Source organism: Osmerus eperlanus, chromosome 13 (genome assembly GCF_963692335.1).
Source record: "Osmerus eperlanus chromosome 13, fOsmEpe2.1, whole genome shotgun sequence".
NCBI classification, from domain to species: Eukaryota; Metazoa; Chordata; class Actinopteri; order Osmeriformes; family Osmeridae; genus Osmerus; species Osmerus eperlanus.
Window position 1 is genome coordinate 5576422 of NC_085030.1, and position 22442 is coordinate 5598863.

The 22442-nt window shown below is 47.5% G+C and overlaps 2 protein-coding genes across 3 annotated transcripts in view; one reads left to right on the top strand and one right to left on the bottom strand.

The window, feature by feature from the left end:
• Positions 1-19195, bottom strand: part of ppp2r2ba (protein phosphatase 2, regulatory subunit B, beta a) — a 34352-nt gene extending 15157 nt beyond the window's left edge. The window contains exon 1 of one of the 2 annotated variants that reach the window (XM_062477113.1): positions 18854-19195. In XM_062477113.1, the coding sequence (XP_062333097.1) occupies positions 18854-18932 (79 nt within the window). In that variant the 5' untranslated portion in view covers positions 18933-19195. Of the gene's footprint in view, positions 1-4476; positions 5230-18853 lie in introns of those variants that run through there. The other variant, XM_062477114.1, reaches the window with a different exon arrangement.
• Positions 19196-19918: 723 nt separating this feature from the next.
• On the top strand, positions 19919-22145 carry rpl26 (ribosomal protein L26). The gene is made up of 4 exons (XM_062477126.1): positions 19919-20041; positions 20748-20920; positions 21133-21273; positions 21978-22145. Exons 2-4 carry the CDS (start codon positions 20753-20755, stop codon positions 22104-22106), a joined length of 438 nt encoding a protein of 145 aa, XP_062333110.1. The 5' UTR covers positions 19919-20041; positions 20748-20752; the 3' UTR covers positions 22107-22145.
• The last annotated feature ends 297 nt before the right edge of the window (positions 22146-22442 follow it).

Below are 22442 nucleotides of genomic sequence, written 5' to 3' on the forward strand. Positions count from 1 at the left end.
GTATGTGTGGTGTGTGTGTGGTGTGTGTGTGAAGTGTGTCACTATCCAGGGACTGAGGGTGAGATGGGCTAGACATGTTATACTGCTCCACATCTCTCACTTCATTAACACATCACTAATCCGAATTGAACCATAGACAAAACATTAGATAGAGACAGGGGAGGAGATGACACAGAGAAAGGGAGAGAGAGAGAGAGAGAGAGAGAGAGAGAGAGAGAGAGAGAGAGAGAGAGAGAGAGAGAGAGAGAGAGACACAGAGAGAGAGAGAGAGAGAGAGAGAGAAAGAAAGAGAGAGAGGCTCAGAAAATAAGAAGATACAAAAGAGCTCAACTGACTGTAGTAAGGGACACAAAGCCTATGTCTCTCTGCCTCCCTCTCACTCTCTCTTTCTCTCTGAGCACTTCATCCTGTCCAATCCCTTCCATAAACAAAGTCCATTGTATAAAGGTTACAGTGATTCTAAGCCAAGGTGTCTTCTGTCTGTACTGCACTGCATGTACAGAACTCTGACTGCGTGGAGCAGTGACCTTCCCATCACAAAGCCTAACATTCTCTACCTGCCTGGCCCCCCCACCCCCATCCCTCTCCAACAGAACACGACCGCACAAAGGTCTCCCATTACGGGGTGCAAGAAGGTCAACCACCGCTAGCCTCCAGGCTAGCAAAAAGGTAGTAGCACACACATTATGTTAAACGCACACATTCATCACCATAAGACTACAAAGCTATGGTGAAAACAGAGAGTTATGTGGGGACCCTTCACGTTTGAGGAATTTCACGCTTCAGCATTTTGCTACAGTGGAATTAGCCATCGCCTTCTTTCATAAATTCTCATTAATGTTTCATTTCACTGCAGCTAATCAGGAGCGGAAAGCAGCTGGTGAGGAAGGACTGTGACTTGTCGGAACCTCGCAGCTTGCAGCGAACATCTCACACACGCCACACACGCCTACCAACACACACACACAAAAGTACACGCAAACACCCCCCCCCCCCCCCTTTCCCGATGTTTTGCGATATTTCGAGGCGAGGCCCAACATTTTGAGTGTTTCCTAGTGAATAATGAATGGAGCTGGGGGGGGGGGGGGGGGGGGGGGTTAGGAGGGGGACTCGGTCTTTCATGATGGGATGCTAAAATGTGGCCCGGGGGCCGTTTGCCTTGGCTCCACAGTCTTGTCTCTCATCAGCACCAGTAGCACAGGCTGAAAGTCATCTGCTACGAGCATGCATCAGTATTCAGCAGCTCACTAACAACAGTACACATCACAGAGAAGAGACAGAGAGAGACAGAGAAACGGGGGGGGAAAAAAAGATGGAATAGAGAGGGAGAAACTAAAGAAAGAAACAGAGAGAGGTGGGGGAGGGAGAGAGAGTTAGAGAGAGAGGCAGGGAGAGAGAGAGAGAAAGAACGATGAAAGAGGAGAGGGATAGCGGGTGGAAAGGGTGACATGTCACACCAATAGATCAGGGGTCATTGTTCCGCTGGCTAAATTGTAAGGGACCATAAATCAATGCTACACCCGCCATTAGGGCTGGCTCACAGGGCGAAAGCCCTCGGAGATGTTCCCAAACCTTGCTGTTCTCCATGGGAGGAGCGCATCCATTCGAAGATGCACTTGGCGGTTCACAGTGGGCTTTCTAGAACATCTAAAACATCTGGTGATGAATCTTTGTAGGGGGGGGACAGTGTAACACACCATTAACCGTACACAGCACAAATGCAGATGTAGACAGCACACACACCAAGCCCTACCCCCACTTACACACACACGCACAGACCACCCGGCCCCTCCCGCGCACACACAGCAGGGCAATTCATTCTATCGCCATTAGCAACGTGTCATCTGCAGAACGCTGTTGTATGCAAATCAGCGAGAATTCGTATTTTCTCCAGACAAGGATCTCTCCATTTCAAAACTCTCTCTCTGTCTGCCATTTACAGCTCCATTTGGGATTGCGAACATGTGTCGGCCAATACACCCAGTAGCCTCACACCCGTGGTCTTGTATGTAACAGGCTCGATACACACGCGCCACACCCACAAACCCACTGGGCCATGGGATTGGTGCATAGCCACGGTCAAAGGTGAATGTGTGACATCATTAAAATGGGACATCGGAAAATGTCCTTCTGCTCAGTGTAACCAATGCCTGAGGGAACTCCCCAACACCTTCCTGTTCAACTGGGGGCCTGTGTGTGTGTCTGTGTGTGTCTGAGTGTGTGTCTGTGTGTGTGTCTGTGTGTGTGTCTGTGTGTGTGTGTGTCTGGGGGGGGGGCCTGTGTGTGTGTGTGTAGGTGTATGTTTGGGCGGGGGGGTTGTGGGTGTGTGAATGTGTGTGTATGTGGGTGTATGTGTGGGTGTGTGTGTGTGTGTGTGCGTGGGTGGGTGTATGCATGAGTGCGTGTCCAAACTTGCTTGCTCGTGCGTGCGTGTGTGTCTGAGTAGGTGCGGTCCCATCTACATCTCTGCACAAGAGCTCTTGTGTTTCTGTCTCATCATCAGGGGGATTTACGGGGCTGGAGGACAGACCCAGACAGCGCTGGTCTGATCCCTGCTGCCGACCCACTCACACTCTCAGGCCTGCAGCCAGGAGCAGAGTGGACACACACATCGCTGATATACGAGGCGTGACAATCGGCCGTAAATCAGAGCCGTAAAGAACACAAAGATGCAGACACTCCTACATGGGCTTCCCAGCTGGGCCCTGGCCCAGACTGTCCTCATCAGCAGAGAGGACCTCTAATTTACAGCCTCTCGTCCTCCCCTTTCTCTCACCGATCGCCTCTCTCTGTCTTTCTCTCTCTGACTCAGCCTCTCTCTGTCGGATCCATGTGCGTTGTGCAGACACTTAGAAACCACACACACACACACGCACACACACAAACACACACTTTGCCTCTCTGGTTTTCGCCCTGTCCTCTAGTCCTGCAGTGGCCCCTGAAATCCGATCTGGACTCTCTCTGGGAGGTTCTGATGTAGGGATGGGTGACATTGATCCACCTTGCGGTCCTCTAACCACCTTCCAACTGTCCTGCATCTTCACTCCAACCCCCCCCCCCCCTACACCCACCTCCCCTTGAACCCAACACTGCAAACATCCAACAATAGAGAGCTCTAGACGTCGCCGCAGAAACAGAAAAGGGCTCTCAAAGACCCTTCCTAGCAACTTCTAACCGTGCTGTTTGGAACGTCTCCACCAAAAGAAGCCATCCATCCCTCTGGGTGACAGAGCACCACTGCCGAACCCACAACCTGATGATGCTCCCCTCTGGTGAACGCTCTATAGAAGTACTGACCGGGTACACCTCACCCACACATGTGGATGAACTGATCTCGTAGAAGAACAGCTTCATGGGGACATTTAAATAGCAAAGAAAGCTTTCAGAGAGCCCTCATAAAATGTATTCATGTTCCTGGTGGACCCGTTCCAGTGGTCAATGGGGCAGAATGCGGGCCCAGCCAGCAGGCTTAATCAATGGACATGATCAGTGACGGGGGATGAACATCCTAATGAGAAACGGTCTAACGACAGGCTTAATGATATCTGTAAATCCTGATGCAGATCAATGATCTGATGAAAGCCAGGCTAGTAGGAGAGCGGGTTAGCATATACACTGAACATCCAACCCAGTACATGTGGGCTAATGAGGGAGCTCTGGCAGGACGACACACATCCTGTGAGTCCTGCTCCTGGATATCCAATCAAGCCGGATCAGAATGTCTTAATGGCCCTTAAAACCTGCAGGAGCCAGGCCTGCTGGCTCTCCTTTCTTCCCTGGCTATAGAATCTTTAGAAGTGTGTGTGTGTGTGTGTGTGTGTGTGTGTGTGTGTGTGTGTGTGTGTGTGTGTGTGTGTGTGTGTGTGTGTGTGTGCTTGCGTGCGAGTGCGTACGTGTGAGTGTGTGAGCAAGAGAGAGAGAGGGAGGGAGATGGAAAGAAAGAAAGAAATAAAGGAGAAATACTGTAGAGGTAGACTGATAGATATAAATATAATAAATAAATAAATAGAGAAAGCGAAAGAGACAGAGAGGCCTTGCTGTGGCTGGTTCTGATGCTGACACAAGGCTGTCTCAGGTTTCATTGCAACGTTTAATCTCCCCTATGTCCTTGGAATTCTACTCATCTCTATAGGTACTACTGGGTTCAGGCAATATAATGGGATGGGATGAAAAACCGTCATATTTGCTGATTATTTTCTTAAATTGAATCAACAGCCCATTTTAGTAAAGCAAAATTGATCTGGGTGTAGCCAAGGCTACTTTATCCATTTGCTGAGATTATATTTTAAATCTCCCCTCCCCTAAATCCTAACTGATCCACCTAAATAACTTGATGAGCTATGATGCCTACAATTACCATAATGATCAGTCGTCAAGTATTTTTGGGATCAATCACCAAGCTTGAACTGCCGCTTCTCTTCCTTGACGTGGACCTGTCCTAAATGTGCAGCAAAAATAATATTTAACGTGAAATACCTTCGGTTGCATAGTTATGGTCGCGTAGAAAGCTGTTGTTGATTTTCCGGGCGTCACTCTCCTCCTCCATTGATAAATCGGTTAGTTCGGGATCCTGAGACCGATAGACCTACTTCCATCATGCCCGTTACCGTCAGCAGGCGGGCTGCGAGACCAGCGGGGGGTTTGTCATGTCTCCAATTCTCCGGTAGATTCAACAGAATGATCAAATGTTTATATTGGCAGGTCTTGTCCGCACCTCACCGCGCATCAAACAGGCTACACTTAGGCTACGCAATGACAGCGCTGATTTCACTAGTGTTGCTATAGCCTGTAATGTCTATAACGATATAACAAATGTATACGAAATTACTTGTTTATTTTGTGGTTGAGAGACGCAAAAAAATCCCAACATCAAAATAGGCCGACAGTTACGACTGACATCCAGACGGTCAACGAATGCAATCCAAACGAAGAACTCTGAGCAGGGTACCGGTATGCAACTGAGAGTGCGAGCAAGCAGACCTCGCTAAATCTCTTTCGGAGGATTTGAGTTCAGGCAAACTGGATTTCCCCCTCCCGAAGTGAACAGCGCGGGGCGGGATTATGCGTCAACAAGCCTGCTTCGATCAATCCAGTTTTTCCATGCCACTCCTCGCGGCTCGGTGCGTTGGCAGAATGGCACATCGACTTCTGCTGTCTTTCGCTCTGGCAAAGTATCTCCTTTCCTCTGCACTAGCCGGCTTCTGACTTCAGTGGCAAGCACCGTTAACAGCTGACTCACCGCAGCGCCAATGGACCAATTTCCGCGCTTCTTGCTCAGAAGCTCAGGGGCACCTCCCATAAACAGACGATGGCAGGCTGGTTCTTTAAAAATTACAGGGTAGATCCGTTAAACTGCCCTTGATTTGGGGCTAGAGCCACCCTAGAGCCCTAATGGTCAGCTGAGTATGACATAAAGGTGTATTTTAAACCAAGCTAGACATGTGGTAGAACCAGGTCGGCACGGCCACCTACAAGTCTTGTAAACGATTGCCATGGAGGAGTACATAAGGGGATAATTGATATTATTCCGAAATATAGGCCTACACCTTTAATTTACTGCTTGCTAACTCAAGCTATACACTAACACACGAGGAGGTTTGTCCTGCAGTGGATGAGAAGGCAGGATGAGAGAAGACTTGAAACAGTTACAAAGATCCATTAGGCCTAGTTTGACATACTTTGTTTCCAACAACTGAGCATGGGTGAGAGAGGCTGGAGGAGGGAGGCGGAAGGACCATGTGAGTTTGGATGAGATGATACTGAGATAGAGAGAGGGGGAAGAGAGACAGAGTGAAAGACAAGGAAGCAAGAGAGAAGGGGCAGAAGAGCTGCCAGACACTGATTAATTAGATCAGACGAGCTGCCGTCGGCACGTCATTCTGGAAAGATCCCATTTCCACCCTGGGTTTAATAACGGACACTGTGGGACTTCCTCTGATACAGTACACTGGTAATCCCAAATACGTGTGTGTGTGTGTCCTTGCGTGTGGGACTGTAGATGTGTGTTTGAGTGTACAGGCCATGTGTGTGCGCATATAAGAGAAAGTGTACCTTTCCACACACACACCTACAAACTGACACATATCCGTGCAATAGGTTTTAAGCGCTCAAAAACTATAATCAAACCTTAGTGTCTTTCTCCAGTCCCCAGACCGAGATCATAAATAAAGAGATCCATCCCCCCCCCCCCATCCTAAATGCATTACACACATCTAATCCACAAACCCATTTGCACATGCATGCCAATCCCCTGCTCCAGTGCTAATGGGGATCTGGCTGTGACGGGGGCTATAAAGGGGTGGGGGCGGATGAATGGGAGGATGCGCGCAGCAAAAACAAGGCCCCTTCACCGGGCCTTCCAACACAGGGACCCATTTTACACCCCATCACCCACCCGCCTCCTTGTGAACACATTAGAGGGCATTATCCATGCATGGTACTATAATAACCACGCCGGGTGCTGGAGCGTTGGGGAGGTCTCGTGTTCGGAGGGTTTCGATGTTCGCAGTCCTCGGCTCTTGTAATGAAATCTGCGGAGGAACAAACCTTCCAGCCTTGACCTTTTTCAGACGCGTCCGAGCGCACAGCGACGCTGCTCACTGAGTCGTTGTCTTTATCGTTATTTAAACAGTGAGTCGCCAGACAAGGGGAGCGGTTGTGTTCGGGGATGCTGCTCTCCAAAAAAAGACTTCAACAGGGGTCACAGTTGAATTATGGGGATAGGATTAAACTGAAATAAATGAGAACCCCCCCCGAAACAATAGAATTAGCACAGCCAGCGGAGGGAAGCCATGCGATTGGAGGTTTCAGTTTTGTGTTTTGGAAATGAAGCTCAGGGCATATTTTTCTTTCTTTGTCTTGCTATAGCTGCACGTTTCTATGTGTTTATCTGTGTGTATTATTGTGAGACAATGTTTGTGTGTGTGTGTGTGTGTGTGTGTGAGAGAGAGAGAGAGAGAGAGAGAGAGAGAGAGAGAGAGAGAGAGAGAGAGAGAGAGAGAGAGAGAGAGAGAGAGAGAGAGAGAGAGAGAGAGAGAGAGAGGGGGGGGGGGCGGCAGAGAAGGTTGGAAGTGACAGAAAAGACAGTCAGTACATCTGACTGTATAATGAGTGTGCATGGAAAAAGGTGCCAACAGTCAAAGCCTGAGATCAATGCTCATGCTATAATGATATCATGCTACCCCATCCCCGCTCTCTCAACTTCTCTCCATCCTCTATCTCTCTCTCCGGCTTTTAAATCCAGCCCCCAATAGCTCTCTTTTTTCTGTCTAGCGTTGTCATCTCTCCTTTCCCTGGCCTCCTGTATCTTTCCCTACTCACCTTCTTCTTCATCTTCCCAGCCCTCCCTCTCTCCCCAACCCTCCCTCTCTCCCCAACCCTCCCTCTCTACCCAGCCCTCCCTCTCTCCCCAGCCCTCCCTCTCTCCCCAGCCCTCCCTCTCTCCCCAGCCCTCCCTCTCTCCCCAGCCCTCCCTCTCTCCCCAGCCCTCCCTCTTTGACCAGCCCTCCCTCTCTCCCCAGCCCTCCCTCTCTCCCCAGCCCTCCCTCTCTCCCCAGCCCTCCCTCTCTCCCCAGCCCTCCCTCTTTCCCCAGCCCTCCCTCTCTCCCCAGCCCTCCCTCTCTCCCCAGCCCTCCCTCTTTCCCCAGCCCGGCCTTTCTGCCGGCGTTCTCCAGCCCTCCCTCTCTCCCTCTCTCCCCACTCTCCCCAGCCTTCCCTCCCTCTCTCTCCGACCCTCCCTCTCTCCCCAGCCCTCCCTCTTTCAACCCACCATCCCTCTTTCCCCTCTCTCCCCTCTCTTATTGAACACCAGGATCAGGCCCACGTCAAGCACCCTCTGTGCGACACGCCTGTCTGCAGCCCAGCTCCACCGTGGCAGCCTGACAGCCACCACATGGGAGAGCAGAACCCCAGAGCATGTTCTCATTCCTCCTCAATCGTGTGGACAAAGTGGGTTAAATTAGGCCCAGGAAGCCCAACATAGGAACCATCACATGGCCATGATATTTTAGTCATGGCCAATTGCTCCCCTTGATGTGTGGTAATTGCTTGACCTGGGGATGCCTGTGCTGGGTAGGCTAGGATGCGCTCTGCATACCAAATAACACACAGCCACTACACTGTTGACATACACACACACACATACAGACACTGCTGTACAGATTTTTGGTATACCAAATGACATACATAATATTCACCCATCCAAATGTGATTGTAAAGTTGTGCATTGCTAGTCAGTATTTAACATTCTTATTTCATTTTCTATGAAATGTGCATCCTGTCTGTATTATTTGATGTTTCTTTCCATACCACTGCTTATTGGACAATTGTGTTATTGCGCTCTAGTGTATGCACTTAGTTAATGAGGATGCGTTTGGCAACATACCCATTGAAAAAGAATAATACAAAATTCAAAAAACAAATATTTACTTTCCGTTCCTTTTTACTGGAAGCACAACTGAACCTCAATGGTGACGTTCATGCTTCCCCCCTCTTTCTCCTATAAGTACACAAGCTGTGAACTGTTAGCAAACAAACAACCATAAGATTCTTTACCGTTCTTAGGAGGCTTCCTGTAAGACCCTCCATTCCCCACCCTGGCATACGCCCAGAGGATCTAAAAGCACAGGGTGGTAATAGGATTGACCGGCCTGCCCATCTGTCAGGGAGGGGCTAAGCACCAGGAAAGCCCAGGGAGAGAGCCTCCCTGCCTGGGGAAACCTGCTCCGTCTGCCCTTTCTCCACCACAGGTCTGGAGGGATAGGTTTCCAATCAAAACAGTGGACTGCAGAGGCTGAGTAAGAAGTCTAATGGCTGTTTGAGATGGAGGAGAACGGGTATAGGGGAACTAGAAAATGGCTGCTCCATTGAGACGCCATTGTTATAGTCGTTAATAAACTGTAAATTCAGTCACCGTTTTGAGGCTGATATTCAATGAGATTGGAATGGAGATCCATGGGAATCGCAAAGAGGATAGAGGAGGGTGGGTAGACGAGGGCTGGAGGTGGCTGGTGGGGGCCAGTGGGGGTGGGGCGTGAGAGAGAGAGAGAGAGGGATGGAGACAGCAATAAAAAGATGGATGTGTAGTTTTGGTTGAAGGTATTAAATCAAGCCTGGAGGCTGTCCCTAAATCTTTGGGCTTTACTCTTGGTGTCATTCCAATTACACCACAATGAGACACAAACGCTCAATCGCTCCTAGACGTCGACAGACAGGATTGCATTTCTGGTTCCCCTGACTCTCCTTTGCCCCTCGCCCCCCTTACCCCCCACATCCCCTCACCCCATCCCCCTTTTCTTTTCCTCCAACCCTGTTTCTACCCCCCTCTCCTTCCCCTGGTACAGATTTAATTGAAATATTGCATGTTCAATGATTAGTGCAAACCCTCTTGGACCGAAACCAATGATTTTAAATTATTTCTTACCAGCTCCTGAATGGCCATGGAGATTCTATATCTGACCTTGAGGGCACACACACAGATAACCCCCCCCCCCCCACACACACACACACACACACACACACACACACACACACACACACACACACAGACAGACAGACACACATTAGAGACACACACCACACACATTTGAATTGTAAATAGACAGATGCCAGTGTCAGAACAGTAAAAATTGAAGCTCCGTTTCTCGGCGTAGTCAGATTGATGCATAGCCATGTAAACGAAGCTTTGTGATTCTACGCTAAGAGCAATTGTACCACTCAAAGAAAGGCACTCTAACCCACGCTAGTTGCTAGGAAACTGCTTGTGAATCGAAATTGCTATGCAGCACAACAGCTGTCTACATAATTGAATCATTAAGATCCTCAAACGTCATTATTGTGGTCACATTCGTCTTAATACACTTGGAGCGTTATTTAACATGCTTCTTAGACGGGGTTAATGGTCTACTCAAGAATCGCAGCTTGTTTCCATTCATGATGCACACGGAATATCATTGGCAAATGAAGGATATAGGCATATAATGTTCTTTGTTCAAGACCTTTCGAGACGCCACGCGTGAATGTACAAACAAGAGCTGTCTAATCCATATAAGAAGAGAACAAGCTTCCGATAGAATCGGAGTTGACCGAACATAGTCCCCACCTCGCACGGCTCTCTGCGCAGTGGAGCGCGCTTTCGGCTGGTATCAGCACGCTGGACAGCTACCAAGAAATCGCGAAGGTAGAGCTTGGACAGGCGTAAAAAACGGGTCAAAGAATGTCAAAAAATAACTATTTGGCGTACATAAAACACATTGAAAGTGTTGATTGGATTGATAGGACTGACGATGTGGCCACACAGCTTTAGTGATTGTCTCAGTCTGTGTGAAAAGACAAACTGGCCTTCAGCAATAAAACATGCCAGATGTTGCATAAAGGTGCAACACTAGGGTTGATCCAATATTGGTGAATGTGTCCCTTCCCTGTTATACAATCATGTTCAGTAGTCCCACGTGACAGAAAACATGCTCTGTGTGAACCCCCTCATCCCCTTCTCAACTCTCTGCCTTTCTCTCCGACTCTTTCTCTTTCTCTCTCACTCTCTCTCTCTCTCTCTCTCTCTCTCTCTCTCTCTCTCTCTCTCTCTCTCTCTCTCTCTCTCTCTCTCTCTCTCTCTCTCTCTCTCTCTCTCTCTCTCTCTCTCTCTCTCAATATATAATACAATATATTCACACACTTTGTGTGTCTTTATGTACCTCACGCACACACACACAAACAATCAAAACACACAGAAATGGTTACACACCCTCGCCTCAGCCCCTCTGTTATCTCCAGGAGAATCCCTTTGGCAGGGCAGCTGCCAGGCAGGATCACAGAGAGGTGTTGTGCCACTGGGAGCCGCAGGGATGCCAAGCTGTCCATCCAGGAACTCTGATAGCACACATGCACACATACACACATGCAGACATGCACACATACACACTTACACACATGCACAAATACACACCTACACACCTGCACACAGAGACACTTGCCTGGACACAAATGGGCAATTGCCCGTGCCCACACATACACTTCCATAAATGCATGCTTGCACGCACACACACACGCACACACACACACTTTGAGAGGGCTTTAGATGGGTAAGCTTCCACTACTGTGAGGGATAAATTCATTGCTCCTTCCTAATAGTAACATGTCAGTGGGGCTGTTCCAGCCCCAGCTCATTCAGCTGGGCTTAGTTTGACTGGTCATCTGATATCGACCTGGCAAAGCTGTTCACTGGGCCTATTTCAAACAGCCTTAGGGAGTGTCGGGGACCCATTATGATACAGTACAGTAATATCGTAGCTGTGATGATGTTTCTTTTGCTCCGTAAAATGGTACTGTTCCTTGGCTTTAAGAACTGAGATACTGTTAGAACGGTGCTCTTTTGACCTCTGCATATCTGCGGTCTGTGCTTTTTTAAATGCACACAGTACACAGTCCTGAATGAACAAGAAATGTTGACATCATTAGTGCTGTTAGTACTATGTCGTTATTTACGATTTGATTTGTAAATATCATAGACAGAAAGACATATGGACAATAGTACATCAAATATCATCACTCATAGATGCTCATATGTAAATCCAGAAGAACACATCTCTGTCTAGTTGCCCATGGCCCCACAGCAGAAGTAGACCAAAGACACTGCTTATCCTACAGCACCACCATCTGGTAAAAATGGATTATTACATGTTGAGATGAATTGGATTGTGTGTGTCTGTGTACGTGCATCTACTCCCTGTTTGTGCTACCTGCACAAACAAGAATTTACTGGTAGGAGTGTGCTGTCCAGTACTGTGTTTGTGTGTGCAAGTGTGCTTGCATGTTGTGTGTATTTGTGTACAAGTGTGCGCGCATGTGCATAAGTGTGTGTGCACGTGTGTATGTGCGCACGTGCAAGCCAGTTCCATGGATCATCTGTGACTGGTTTTCTCTGGGTCTGACAGCTCCATTGATTCCACATCCATACTGGATCAATAGAGGCCCCCCAGACAAGCGGCAGCCTGACTGATTCTCGGTTCTGAAAACCCTGGCTGTAACCCACCAGAGGCCCAACACAGTCACGAGAATGCCACTCCACTCCACCAGAAAGGCACTGCTTCTCTCTCTCTCTCTCTCTCTCTCTCTCTCTCTCTCTCTCTCTCTCTCTCTCTCTCTCTCTCTCTCTCTCTCTCTCTCTCTCTCTCTCTCTCTCTCTCTCTCTCTCTCTCTCTCTCTCTTACTCTCCCTCTCTCTCTCTCTCTCTCTCTCTCTCACACACACACACACCACACAGACACCTTGTGGGACTCATAGACATGGATGCTGAGGGGCATACATTTCTCAGAACAGTCAGTGAAGCTGTCAGATGAGCTATGGACTGGGAGCTCCACAGACATGCTTCTGTGGCCTTAGAGGGGGAGGTGTCTTCATAAGGTACCTTAGCAGTACACAGACACAACAGCAAACAAACATGCACACGATCACATATGCACAAACACTAAAGCACACCAAAGCTCATACACAAACACACACACACACACTTGCAATGAATGGGTCTAGAGTTGTCGTAAACAGCTTATGTGCCAGGATAGCTTGGCCCAATAAAGCCAGCACTCTGCACACCGTCAATACTAATGACATCAGAACACGCACTATCACTATGACAACCCTGCAAAACCAAGCCTCTCCCCCCTACCCAGTACCGGAAGGTTCCAAGACGGGAAAGAGAGACAGAGAAAATATAGGGAGACAGAGGGAGGGGGGAGAGAGAGAGAGAGAGAGAGAGAGAGAGAGAGAGAGAGAGAGAGAGAGAGAGAGAGAGAGAGAGAGAGGGAGGGAGGGAGGGAGGGAGGGAGGGAGAGAGAGAGAGAGAGAGAGAGAGAGAGAGAGAGAGAGAGAGAGAGAGAGAGAGAGAGAGAGAGAGAGAGGGAGGGAGGGAGGGAGAGAGAGAGAGAGAGAGAGAGAGAGAGAGAGAGAGAGAGAGAGAGAGAGAGAGAGAGAGAGAGAGAGAGGGGAAGCTGGGTCTGAAAGCCAGCTTGGTGGGGAAACAGACAGAACAGTGTGCTGTAGCCAGGTCTCATCTCACATTCAGTAGCAACCGCCGGAAAGATCTCTCCTTTCTTTCACCAAATCTGCACTCTCATCCGTCTCTCCTCCCCCCTTCCTCCCGCCTTTCAAGCCTCTTGAAAGCCCAGCAGCTCACTGAAACAGACCTGGATGGGATGGTACCACACTCTATTTCACTTATTAATTGAATATTTAAACGGGAGATATTTGTATTTTCAGAGTCTTAAACTTTAAGATATTCTGTGAGAACCTTGATCTCTGTCATTGGGCAGTATGTTGACATATGTCACATATGACACATGACACATTTGTATTTTAAGTCTTAAATTAATCTAATAATCTGTGACTATGTACAGATTGTCTGTAAACCCATTTGCAGAGTCATTATCAGTGGGCCTGCAACCACCAGTCACCTCTGCCTAATCCCACTCATTCCCACAGGTGGAGAATTAACCAGGAAAACAATGATGGCCTAAGGTGTGGATTCATGTAAAACGTGGTCTTGGTTGGTAGGAGCCACAGGGTCCAAGAAGGTTTGATAACTCATCAGATACACTCGTAACAGGAGCATAGGAATCCAGTAGGATGCTTTACAGGCACAGGTGCTCAGCCAGATATCCAATCCGGTGATACTTTATTAAAATACCTCAGGAAGTGAAGTATCATATCAGTAAAGACAGCATGGGCGGAGGGAAACTCGAGCGAGTGTGAGGATGACTCATCATAGAGTCATCTGTTACTGCCTTTGCAGTGTGTGTGTGTGCGTGTGTGTGTGTGTGCATGAGTGTGTGTATGGCTGGTACTGTATGTACCATAGTCCTATTTGCAGTAACTTTATAGAATACATTATTCATTCATACAGCTGCTGTCTCACAACCTCACTCGTGTGAATGTGACATCACATCGCCCATTCGAACAGTACAATCTTTTATTAGACTCTGGCTCAAACCAGTCATTTGTGCAGATAGAGAGAGAGAGAGCAAGAGAGAGACATAGAGAAAGAGCAAGGGCTATAGAGCAAGACAGAGAAAGAGAGAGAGAGAGAGCCGAGGTGTGCTCTGTCCGTGGTGCTGAAACTCATGACTCGACAGAATGACACAAACCCCATAAACCTACAAGAGGACAGATGAATTACCAGCTATCTAAGGAGCGCCAACGGGCCGGGCTGAAACCCTCTCGTCACATTGTCACATCCAGCTGATATAAGCTGCACCGTTCACACAGAACTGTGATGACTCGGCACAAGCCCACGATTTCACAGAAGGACATTCGAGCAGTTTTCCAGAACTATAAAAAGCAACATAAAGCTAGATCTAATCAGAGGGCAGCCTTGTCTCCCAGGGGGAGGGTTAGTCACCAGGCCGGAGGATGAAAGTGAGCCCTGCTCAGGCACCTGCACTGGGCTCACTAAATCACCAGGAGAGCCTGTAGTCCCTGGAGCACAAGACATCTTTATCTCTCTGCTCTAGTCTTGCTCTATATCTCCACCTAAATGTGTGTGTGTGTGCGTCCGTGTGTATGTAATTGTGTGTGCGTGTACATGTGTATTTGTGTGCGTTCCGCACCTTCACGCCAGGGCGGCTCATTGAAGAGACACGGTCTCGTTTAGCCCACCTCTTCTGGTTCAGCAGGGGTGGGGGGGGGGGGGGGGGGTGACATCATGTGTCCTTGCCTGGCTGTCCCTGTGATATCAGGTCGTACACCGCTCCTAACCTCGTCCAATAACAGAACAGAACACTGGACCCTGGAGGGCCGTGGAGGGAGCTAGACTGGAGGGCCCCAGAGGACCCAAACACAGCTGGGGCCTGACGTCTCCCGCATGTCTCTCGTTCTCTCTTCGCCCCTTTCCGCATCTCTCTGTCTCTCTCTACCTCTTTCTCTGTTCCTCTCTGTTCCTTTCTCTTTCTAGGCGTTGCTCTCCGGTCGGTATCTCGATTGATTCATGGCTCAAATAATGGAGCCTAGATCTCGGGATTGTTATTCTTAGTTTGCCCTTTAATCTAAATCTATTAAGGGTATCGTAGCATCTACTTCTGGGTGTCTTCTCACCCAATTAGAAATAAGAAATGAACAAAGTGGAGCGCAAAGGGCAGCGGCAACCATTTATTTCCTGCTTTCTCTCTCTTTCGCTCTCTCTTTCTTTGTCTCGGTCTGTCTCTCTCTACTCTCGATACCCTTTCTGCCTGTCAGTCTGCCTTTCTGCCTGTCTGTCTGTCTGTCTATCTGCGTGCTGCCTGTCTGTCTGCGCTGGCCCAGTCTGCGGCCCAGCTCGATAAGGAGCCTTTTGTCTGTGCTCCCAGTCCCACCAGGGACCACCACTCAATAGCACCTCGGCTCCGGTCTGACACCATCTCCACAAAGCAGGAGAGAGGGAAACACCTGCTGCCTGACTGGAGGGGGCTCTCTCAGTGTGGCGGTGAGGACTGTGGAGAGCACCATGTTGATCTGTGGGAAGATGTCAAACAGTTAGACATGATGAATGAAGGAAGCTTCCTCTCTACATGCTGACTGTAATTCTATCTTGTTACTGTATAATAGGGGAGGAAAGTAGAGGGATTGTTCTCTGTGTGTCTAATGTATCGGTCACTAAAAATAAAACTATCTCGGCCTTCGATCTGTGTGTGTGTGTGTGTGTGTGTGTGCGTGCGTGAGTGTGTGTGTGTGTGTGTGTGTGTGTGTGTGTGTGTGTGTGTGTGTGTGTGGAGGTGTTTGGCTTCAGAGGCATGCAAGGCTAGGCGGTAGTGAGGAGTGTGTGCTGAAATGAGAAGTGGGTGTCTGTCAGGATAAAAGCAACATGGCAGGGTGTGGGACGGCTATGTGATAGCTAAACACACTCCCACACATCCTTCTTCTTGCACCTGTCCCTCTCTAGATGCAGTGATTCCAAGAAAGTGTCATGCTCTGTCAAAACACGGTGGAAAAAAGACCGAGATCAGGGGAAAACACCCACAAACCCTCAGGTGTTCTTTCTATCGTGCAGGGTGAAAAATAGATGACTTTTTTCCCCCTTTTTTGGATCTGGTACATTCCCATCGTTCTGACTCGCGAAGAGAGCCTCTTTCTCTCTCCTCAAACACACACACATCTCCACACAAACACACACACGCACAAACAAGTTCATTCTTTGACTCTCAGAACCTACACAAGCACAACTGCAACAGCAAGGAGACCCTGCTCTGCTGGTGGGCTGATTGATGGCAGCTTGAGATGAGGCGTTTCTTTGGGAAGACGCAGTGAGCTTTCTCCTGACTCAGGCACAAGACAGCAGATGTCGCACACACACACACACACACACACACTTCAGGGACTTTAAGACTTAATCCATCACAGCACAGCTGACCAGTTGTGAGCTGTCTGCTCACAAATGAGAGAGAAACTGACACAAGGTAGGATAAACACACATGCTTACATCCCCCCAATATACACACGTACACACAGACACACACTTATGCAGGCTAATGGCCAAGAGGCTGGCCGCAGGTGAGGCCGAGAGATGTTGGCACATCTCTCTCTCTCTCTCTCTCTCTCTCTTGTGTCTGGCCCAGATAAACAAAGACAACAATTACATAGTCACACACACAATCAAACACAGTTACCCACACACAGTCACACAAACACACGCAAGCACACACACGCAGGTTGGGTGGCATTGTTCAAACGGCTTACATAACGCATTTTCAGCTAACATGGTTGCTGCACACACACACACACACACATGCAGACCCACACACACACTTTCACCCTGGGGAAAACTCCTGTCTGGCAGACATGGATGGATGGAGGGCTGGGGGTGCAGCGTGGATGGAAGGGAACAGACACTTTCTGGAGACCTACTATAGTGTACACATAGTGCCCATAGTGTAACATTCATGATGTCCAGATCAACGGCTTTCAGACTGACCATAGGTAAGGACATAAAACATACACTAACACAAAGCTGTTCAGTCAGAGTGGATGGAATTGGGAACTTGTCTCCTAGTCACATATCACATCAAGGGAGACAGGGGAGAGAGACATAATAATGTAGATAGGTTATAGAGATTGGGCTGTCTGGTTGTGTGTGGGAAGGTAAGGACTGTCAGTCAAACATTTCTACATTCCTTCACAGAAACATCTAGAGCCATCGTGTGTCCTTGCATGTTCTTGCAGCTTTAAAGAGTATTCATTTGTCTCCCCGCACCCACATGCACCCACACACACACACACACACACACACACACACACACACACACACACACACACACACAGACAAGACTTTTCATAACAATAACATTACAACAGCTCCTGTCGTTGGCCTATTGCTTTTCTCTTGACTCACAGACTTTATGACTTGAGTTGTACTTAAGCCCTCAGTGTGGAATATGTACCAGGCTTGTTATTGAACAGGGAGGCTGTGACTTCTTTAGAGGCAGCTGTGGCTTCATCCTGAAGGGGATCTATAAGGGATGTACTGCCCTGACCTGATCACTGCTATGAATGTACAGACCAACCAGGCTCCACCAGATCATCCTTGATGAGCGCTGCTCATATGAAGCGGGTGGGTGGGGAGAGAGGGAGTGAGTGAGGGAGTGAGCGAGCGAGCAAGCAAGAGGAGTAAAGTTGTGAGTGTATTTAAATGAATGATTTTGGATGAAAGTGTGGAAAAGTGTAATTGAATGGATGAGTTAGGGGGTGAATGAACAAATGAATGTATCGCCCCCACACCCTCAATCCTAAAGCATTGCCTGAAGTAATTACCCTGGTATTTACTAAATATACTGCATGTGACATGAGATTTAAGGCTGACAGTTGTCTGTCACTTAGTGAAATATAGGTCACATTGGTGATGAAGGGGCCTTGTTGTGATGACCACATGCAGTCTCTCTCGGCTACAGGCTTGGGGGCAGAGAGGATGGAGGGAGGGATGGAGGAGTGATGGAGTGTTAGTGGGAGGGAGGGAGCTGGGTATAGGTCGAATAATGCAATGGCTCTGTCACATTATGACCCAATAAAAGATGGTTATACAAACACTGGCCTCTGAGGGCTTCACACTCAACTGTATAACACAGCACAACACATCCCTAGTGACATTCTCTCTCTCTCTCCCTCCATCTCTCCCTCTCTCTCTCCCTCCCTCCATCTCTCTCTCTCCTGCCCTCTCCCTGTCTGGCTCTATCTCTATTTTAGAAGGGACACCGCAATCTTTTCAAATGTTGACACAGTGGGAAGCAAGAGAGGAGGAGCGAAAAGCTAAGTTGATGAGCGAATGAGTGAGTGAGTGAGTGAGTGAGTGAGTGAGTGAGTGAGTGAGTGTGTGAGTGAATGTCCCTGCAATTAACTATCACATATAGTTTATCTGAAAGCAGGGCACACACAGAGACTGGTTGGTACTGTTACTCACCATGTGAGCTGCATGTTTCTAAACCAACCATTCTTTGTCCTGGATTCTAATGAGTAAGGCTACTTGTTGACGTGAACCACCCTCATGGGGACAATAAAGTAAGTGAGTAAGTAAGTCAGACACATGTGGACACACAGTCACATGCCTGACTCTAAGGAGTGGTCTACTTCAGGGCTTTCCCTGTGCCCCACATCCAGAATAGATCTGGCATGCTTCTGAAGGCACTCCATTTAATACTCACCAGGCAGACCCTGCAACAGAACAATTCAGCTTAACTTAGGGTTGGGATATTGTGGCAAGGATGTTTATGCTAAGTCTGATTGCATAGATGGCATTACACTGCTCTGTTTTACCCATTCAATTTCCAGTGAGTTGGTAAAACAAACATACACAAATGTACACGCACGCACAAACACATGTTTAGACACAGTCCCACCCTACCTTCCGTGTGGCAAGTGGAAGAAAGGATTGTGCTCGGAGGACGAAAGAGGTACGGGAGGTAACGTGAAAAACATTTCATCTTCTTCTCCGGTTCTTTCTTCTGGCAAAACGCTCCGGTGGTGACTCCACATCCGCACTGCCGCGACAGAGTGTAGACCGGGGGTGAGAACAGCTCCCCGTGCTCAAGGGGCTATGACAGCATCACTTCGCATAGTGCGAGCATAGTCCGTAAACTGTGTGTCGGGGAGCGAGGGGAGCGCACCGCGACAACGCTCCTTCGTTCGTTTCAGTTGCCGTAGGTTCGGTTCGGTCCAGGTTCATTTCCAGAGTGGTGCGGCCACGAAGGGGAACGCTGAAATCAGACTGTAGCCTGGAGAAAGGAAGGAAAGGGAGGGGATCGGCAGGGGGATATGCTGGTGGGGGTGGATGCTGATGTGTCGTCTGATGTGAAGTTTACTGTCCCATGTTACTTCAGCGTGAGATTTAAAACGCCTATATAGGCTGCTTCATTGGGTCGCTTGTCTTAACAGAAGCATAATTATTAGACTAATTGGTAAACGTGTATCAGTTCAACACCAGTTTGTACACACTTAAAATGTTCTTGACACTGATAGGCTATGTATCAGACAAAGTATATTTAGGCCTATATTACACTACGTGTAATTTTACTGTGTCTCTGACAGAAGTTGCGTAATTCAATGGGTTATAGGCCAGCTTGCATGAGTATTTTGAAGTATAATTATTAAATATATATCTCACACTATTATTAAATGTAATACTCCCTCACGCGTACACACATCATAAACATTGTGTGTGTGTGTGTGTGTGTGTTCTTTTTTTCCGTGCACAACCCTGTTTCAATGTTTCCTTAAGTATAGGCTATCGAACTCTTTATTAACATTGAGGCACAACAACTCGTGAAAAGTGTAAAAAGGGAAATTGAAAGGATGACTTTGAAATATAAAAGACAAATAAGACAATTTAACTAACCTTGAAAGCCAATAAAATCTTTATGTTATTGAATATGTCACATTGTGTAGTAGGCTACTTTGTGTGTGAACCCAGAATAAAATACATTCACATTTATTCTCGTTTTACATCCTCTCGCGTGACTCGCGTGTGAACTAATGTGAGCGGAAGCACTATGTGAGCCTCTTTTCCGCCGGCCATTGAGGAGTACGAGGCAGGGTAAGAATTTCTTGCTAACGTTGTCAGAAAGTAATCAACCTCCATCCTCTATTTTGGCCGTTATTTTATGTCCCCTATGTATATTAAAGAAAGTAGTACACATGACCTTCAATTAAAGTCCAGTATTGTGTGCTGATGATCTTGCCCGTGACAAAATACAATGTCCAGTTTTCTGCTTCGGTCTGCTAGCGTAAGCTTCACGTTGAATTGACATGCCGTACAGCCCTTCCAGAGTATTCATTTTTAGTTGGTTGCAAGTACAGTACATAGTGTCTCAATTTCGATGTGTTTGAAACAGTGGTACTGGGTTGTACCGTTTCAAATATTGTGGCTGTGAAGGCTTGTTTTGAAGAGGGAAGAAAAGAGCTACCCAGCTAGGGTAGCCAGTACAGTAGTAGGTTGCTAACGGCGTTAGCTTCACACACATGCCCTAACAAGTTGATGACTTTTGAGAACCGATGTGAGACATGCATTGTTAACAAACTGAGTAGTGTCTGGTGTTAGTCGGTCTTGACCCGTGCAGGTGTATTGGCACAGTAAAATGGCAATGGCTAAACAACGATTACGTCTTAACCAGCTATCCGTGTACTTCTCCGTGTATGACTATCAGCTAATGGCTATCTACCCTGATTTCCAGTACAGTAGGCTTTCATTTGAGATGTTTGGCATACACCTACTGTTGCTGACCACTGACTTGTGTTTACAGCCATCATGAAGCTCAATCCATTTGTGACATCTTCGCGGCGCAAGAACCGCAAGAGGCACTTCAATGCCCCCTCACACATCCGGAGGAAGATCATGTCCTCCCCCCTCTCCAAGGAGCTCCGTCAGAAGTATAACGCGAGGTCCATGCCCATCCGCAAAGATGACGAGGTCCAGGTAAGACTTGGTCAGACACTACACCTGAGTAATGAGCTCTGAAGTCGTAGTTCATTTGTGAGCACTGTACGTTTGTTTTGTCAGCATCACTTTAAATGGCCAGCAACTGTCTAGTAGCCCTTTGATCAGTGTACACATGGTCCAAAAAAATATTGTAACAGTTATGTAGTTCATGGTGATTAACAGTTGGTGGCATTGGGTGTGTATTGCAGGTGGTTCGTGGACACTACAAAGGCCAGCAGATTGGCAAAGTCGTCCAGGTCTACAGGAAGAAGTACGTCATCTACATTGAGCGCGTACAGAGGGAGAAGGCCAACGGAACCACAGTCCATGTCGGCATCCACCCCAGCAAGGTGAGGTTTCCTTGGATCACCCCAACTCCCATGCGTGCTTGTGGTTTCAATAGTGAACAATGAAATCTTCTAGAGTAGTCTGTTTACTCTGAGAAATGGATGGAGTTATTTGTTTTCGCAACTAGTGTGCTAAATCATGTGATGCTAGGGGAGCCCTTGTATTTCTACATTCATTGTATGAGTGGATGATTGCTCTAATAACATCTATCAGTTAGTAGATTGAATGTTGTGAGCCTTACTGAAGTTAAAATAACATTTAGCCTGTTTATTTTATTTTTTTAGGGGGGGAGTAGAGCAGAGCAATAGGTGGATTAAGAGTAGATCTGATTATGCAGCAGAGATGCCATGCTTTTTTGGTGTTTTGTCTGCCAAAGATCTCAATTGAATAATTCCTATGGTCAAAGGATTTTCCATATTAAAGCTGAACCTTTTGCCTTTCACCATAAGTTGGGTGGTTAAGACATTGTTAACAATGTTGATACAACCGTGACTGGATGTGACAGGATTCTTGAATGGGTATACATTCTGGACTTTCTTTCTGAGAATTTAATAATTACCTGTCCATTTCAATGACTGTTGCTTGCGTTACCTTTCTGACTATAGATCTATGAATTATGGACTATGCAGCCAGCTCCCGTCCTTTGAGAAATGGTTCCACTTAAATATTGAAAGAGGATGTTCAGCTAATACGTTTTCTCCTCCAGGTTGTGATCACCAGGCTAAAGCTTGACAAGGACCGCAAGAAGATCCTGGAACGCAAGGCCAAGTCTCGTGCCGATGGCAAGGAGAAGGGCAAATACAAGGAGGAGACCGTAGAGAAGATGCAGGAGTGAAAATGATCTTTTGCTATCAATAAACTGTTGTAAAAAGTGGTTTTCATGTCTTGTTTTGATATGGGAGGGCGGTTGAAAGGGTGCATGCAAGGATAGAAGTGTAACTGTTGAAAGCCTGTGCCGGTGAAAATAGGCCTTCTACGTTAACGTTCTACGTTATTTCAAATTTAATGAAGGGAAAAAATTAGTAATCCTTTAGTTAAAGGTTTGTATACATATATATGAAGTGCCATACAAATATTGTAGATGGTATGGGTATATTTGCTTTACAGTCAGTAATTACACGTACAATTTTATTGAATCCTATGAAGGAAAGGTCTCTGTTTAGACACCCAT

Bases quoted from the DNA above. Each gene is read 5' to 3' on its own strand.
- rpl26 (XM_062477126.1), top strand. From the start codon at position 20,753: ATGAAGCTCAATCCATTTGTGACATCTTCGCGGCGCAAGAACCGCAAG. The intron at 20,921-21,132 runs GTAAGACTTGGT...TGTGTATTGCAG, and splicing joins GCAAAGATGACGAGGTCCAG to GTGGTTCGTGGACACTACAA. The intron at 21,274-21,977 runs GTGAGGTTTCCT...TTTCTCCTCCAG, and splicing joins TCGGCATCCACCCCAGCAAG to GTTGTGATCACCAGGCTAAA.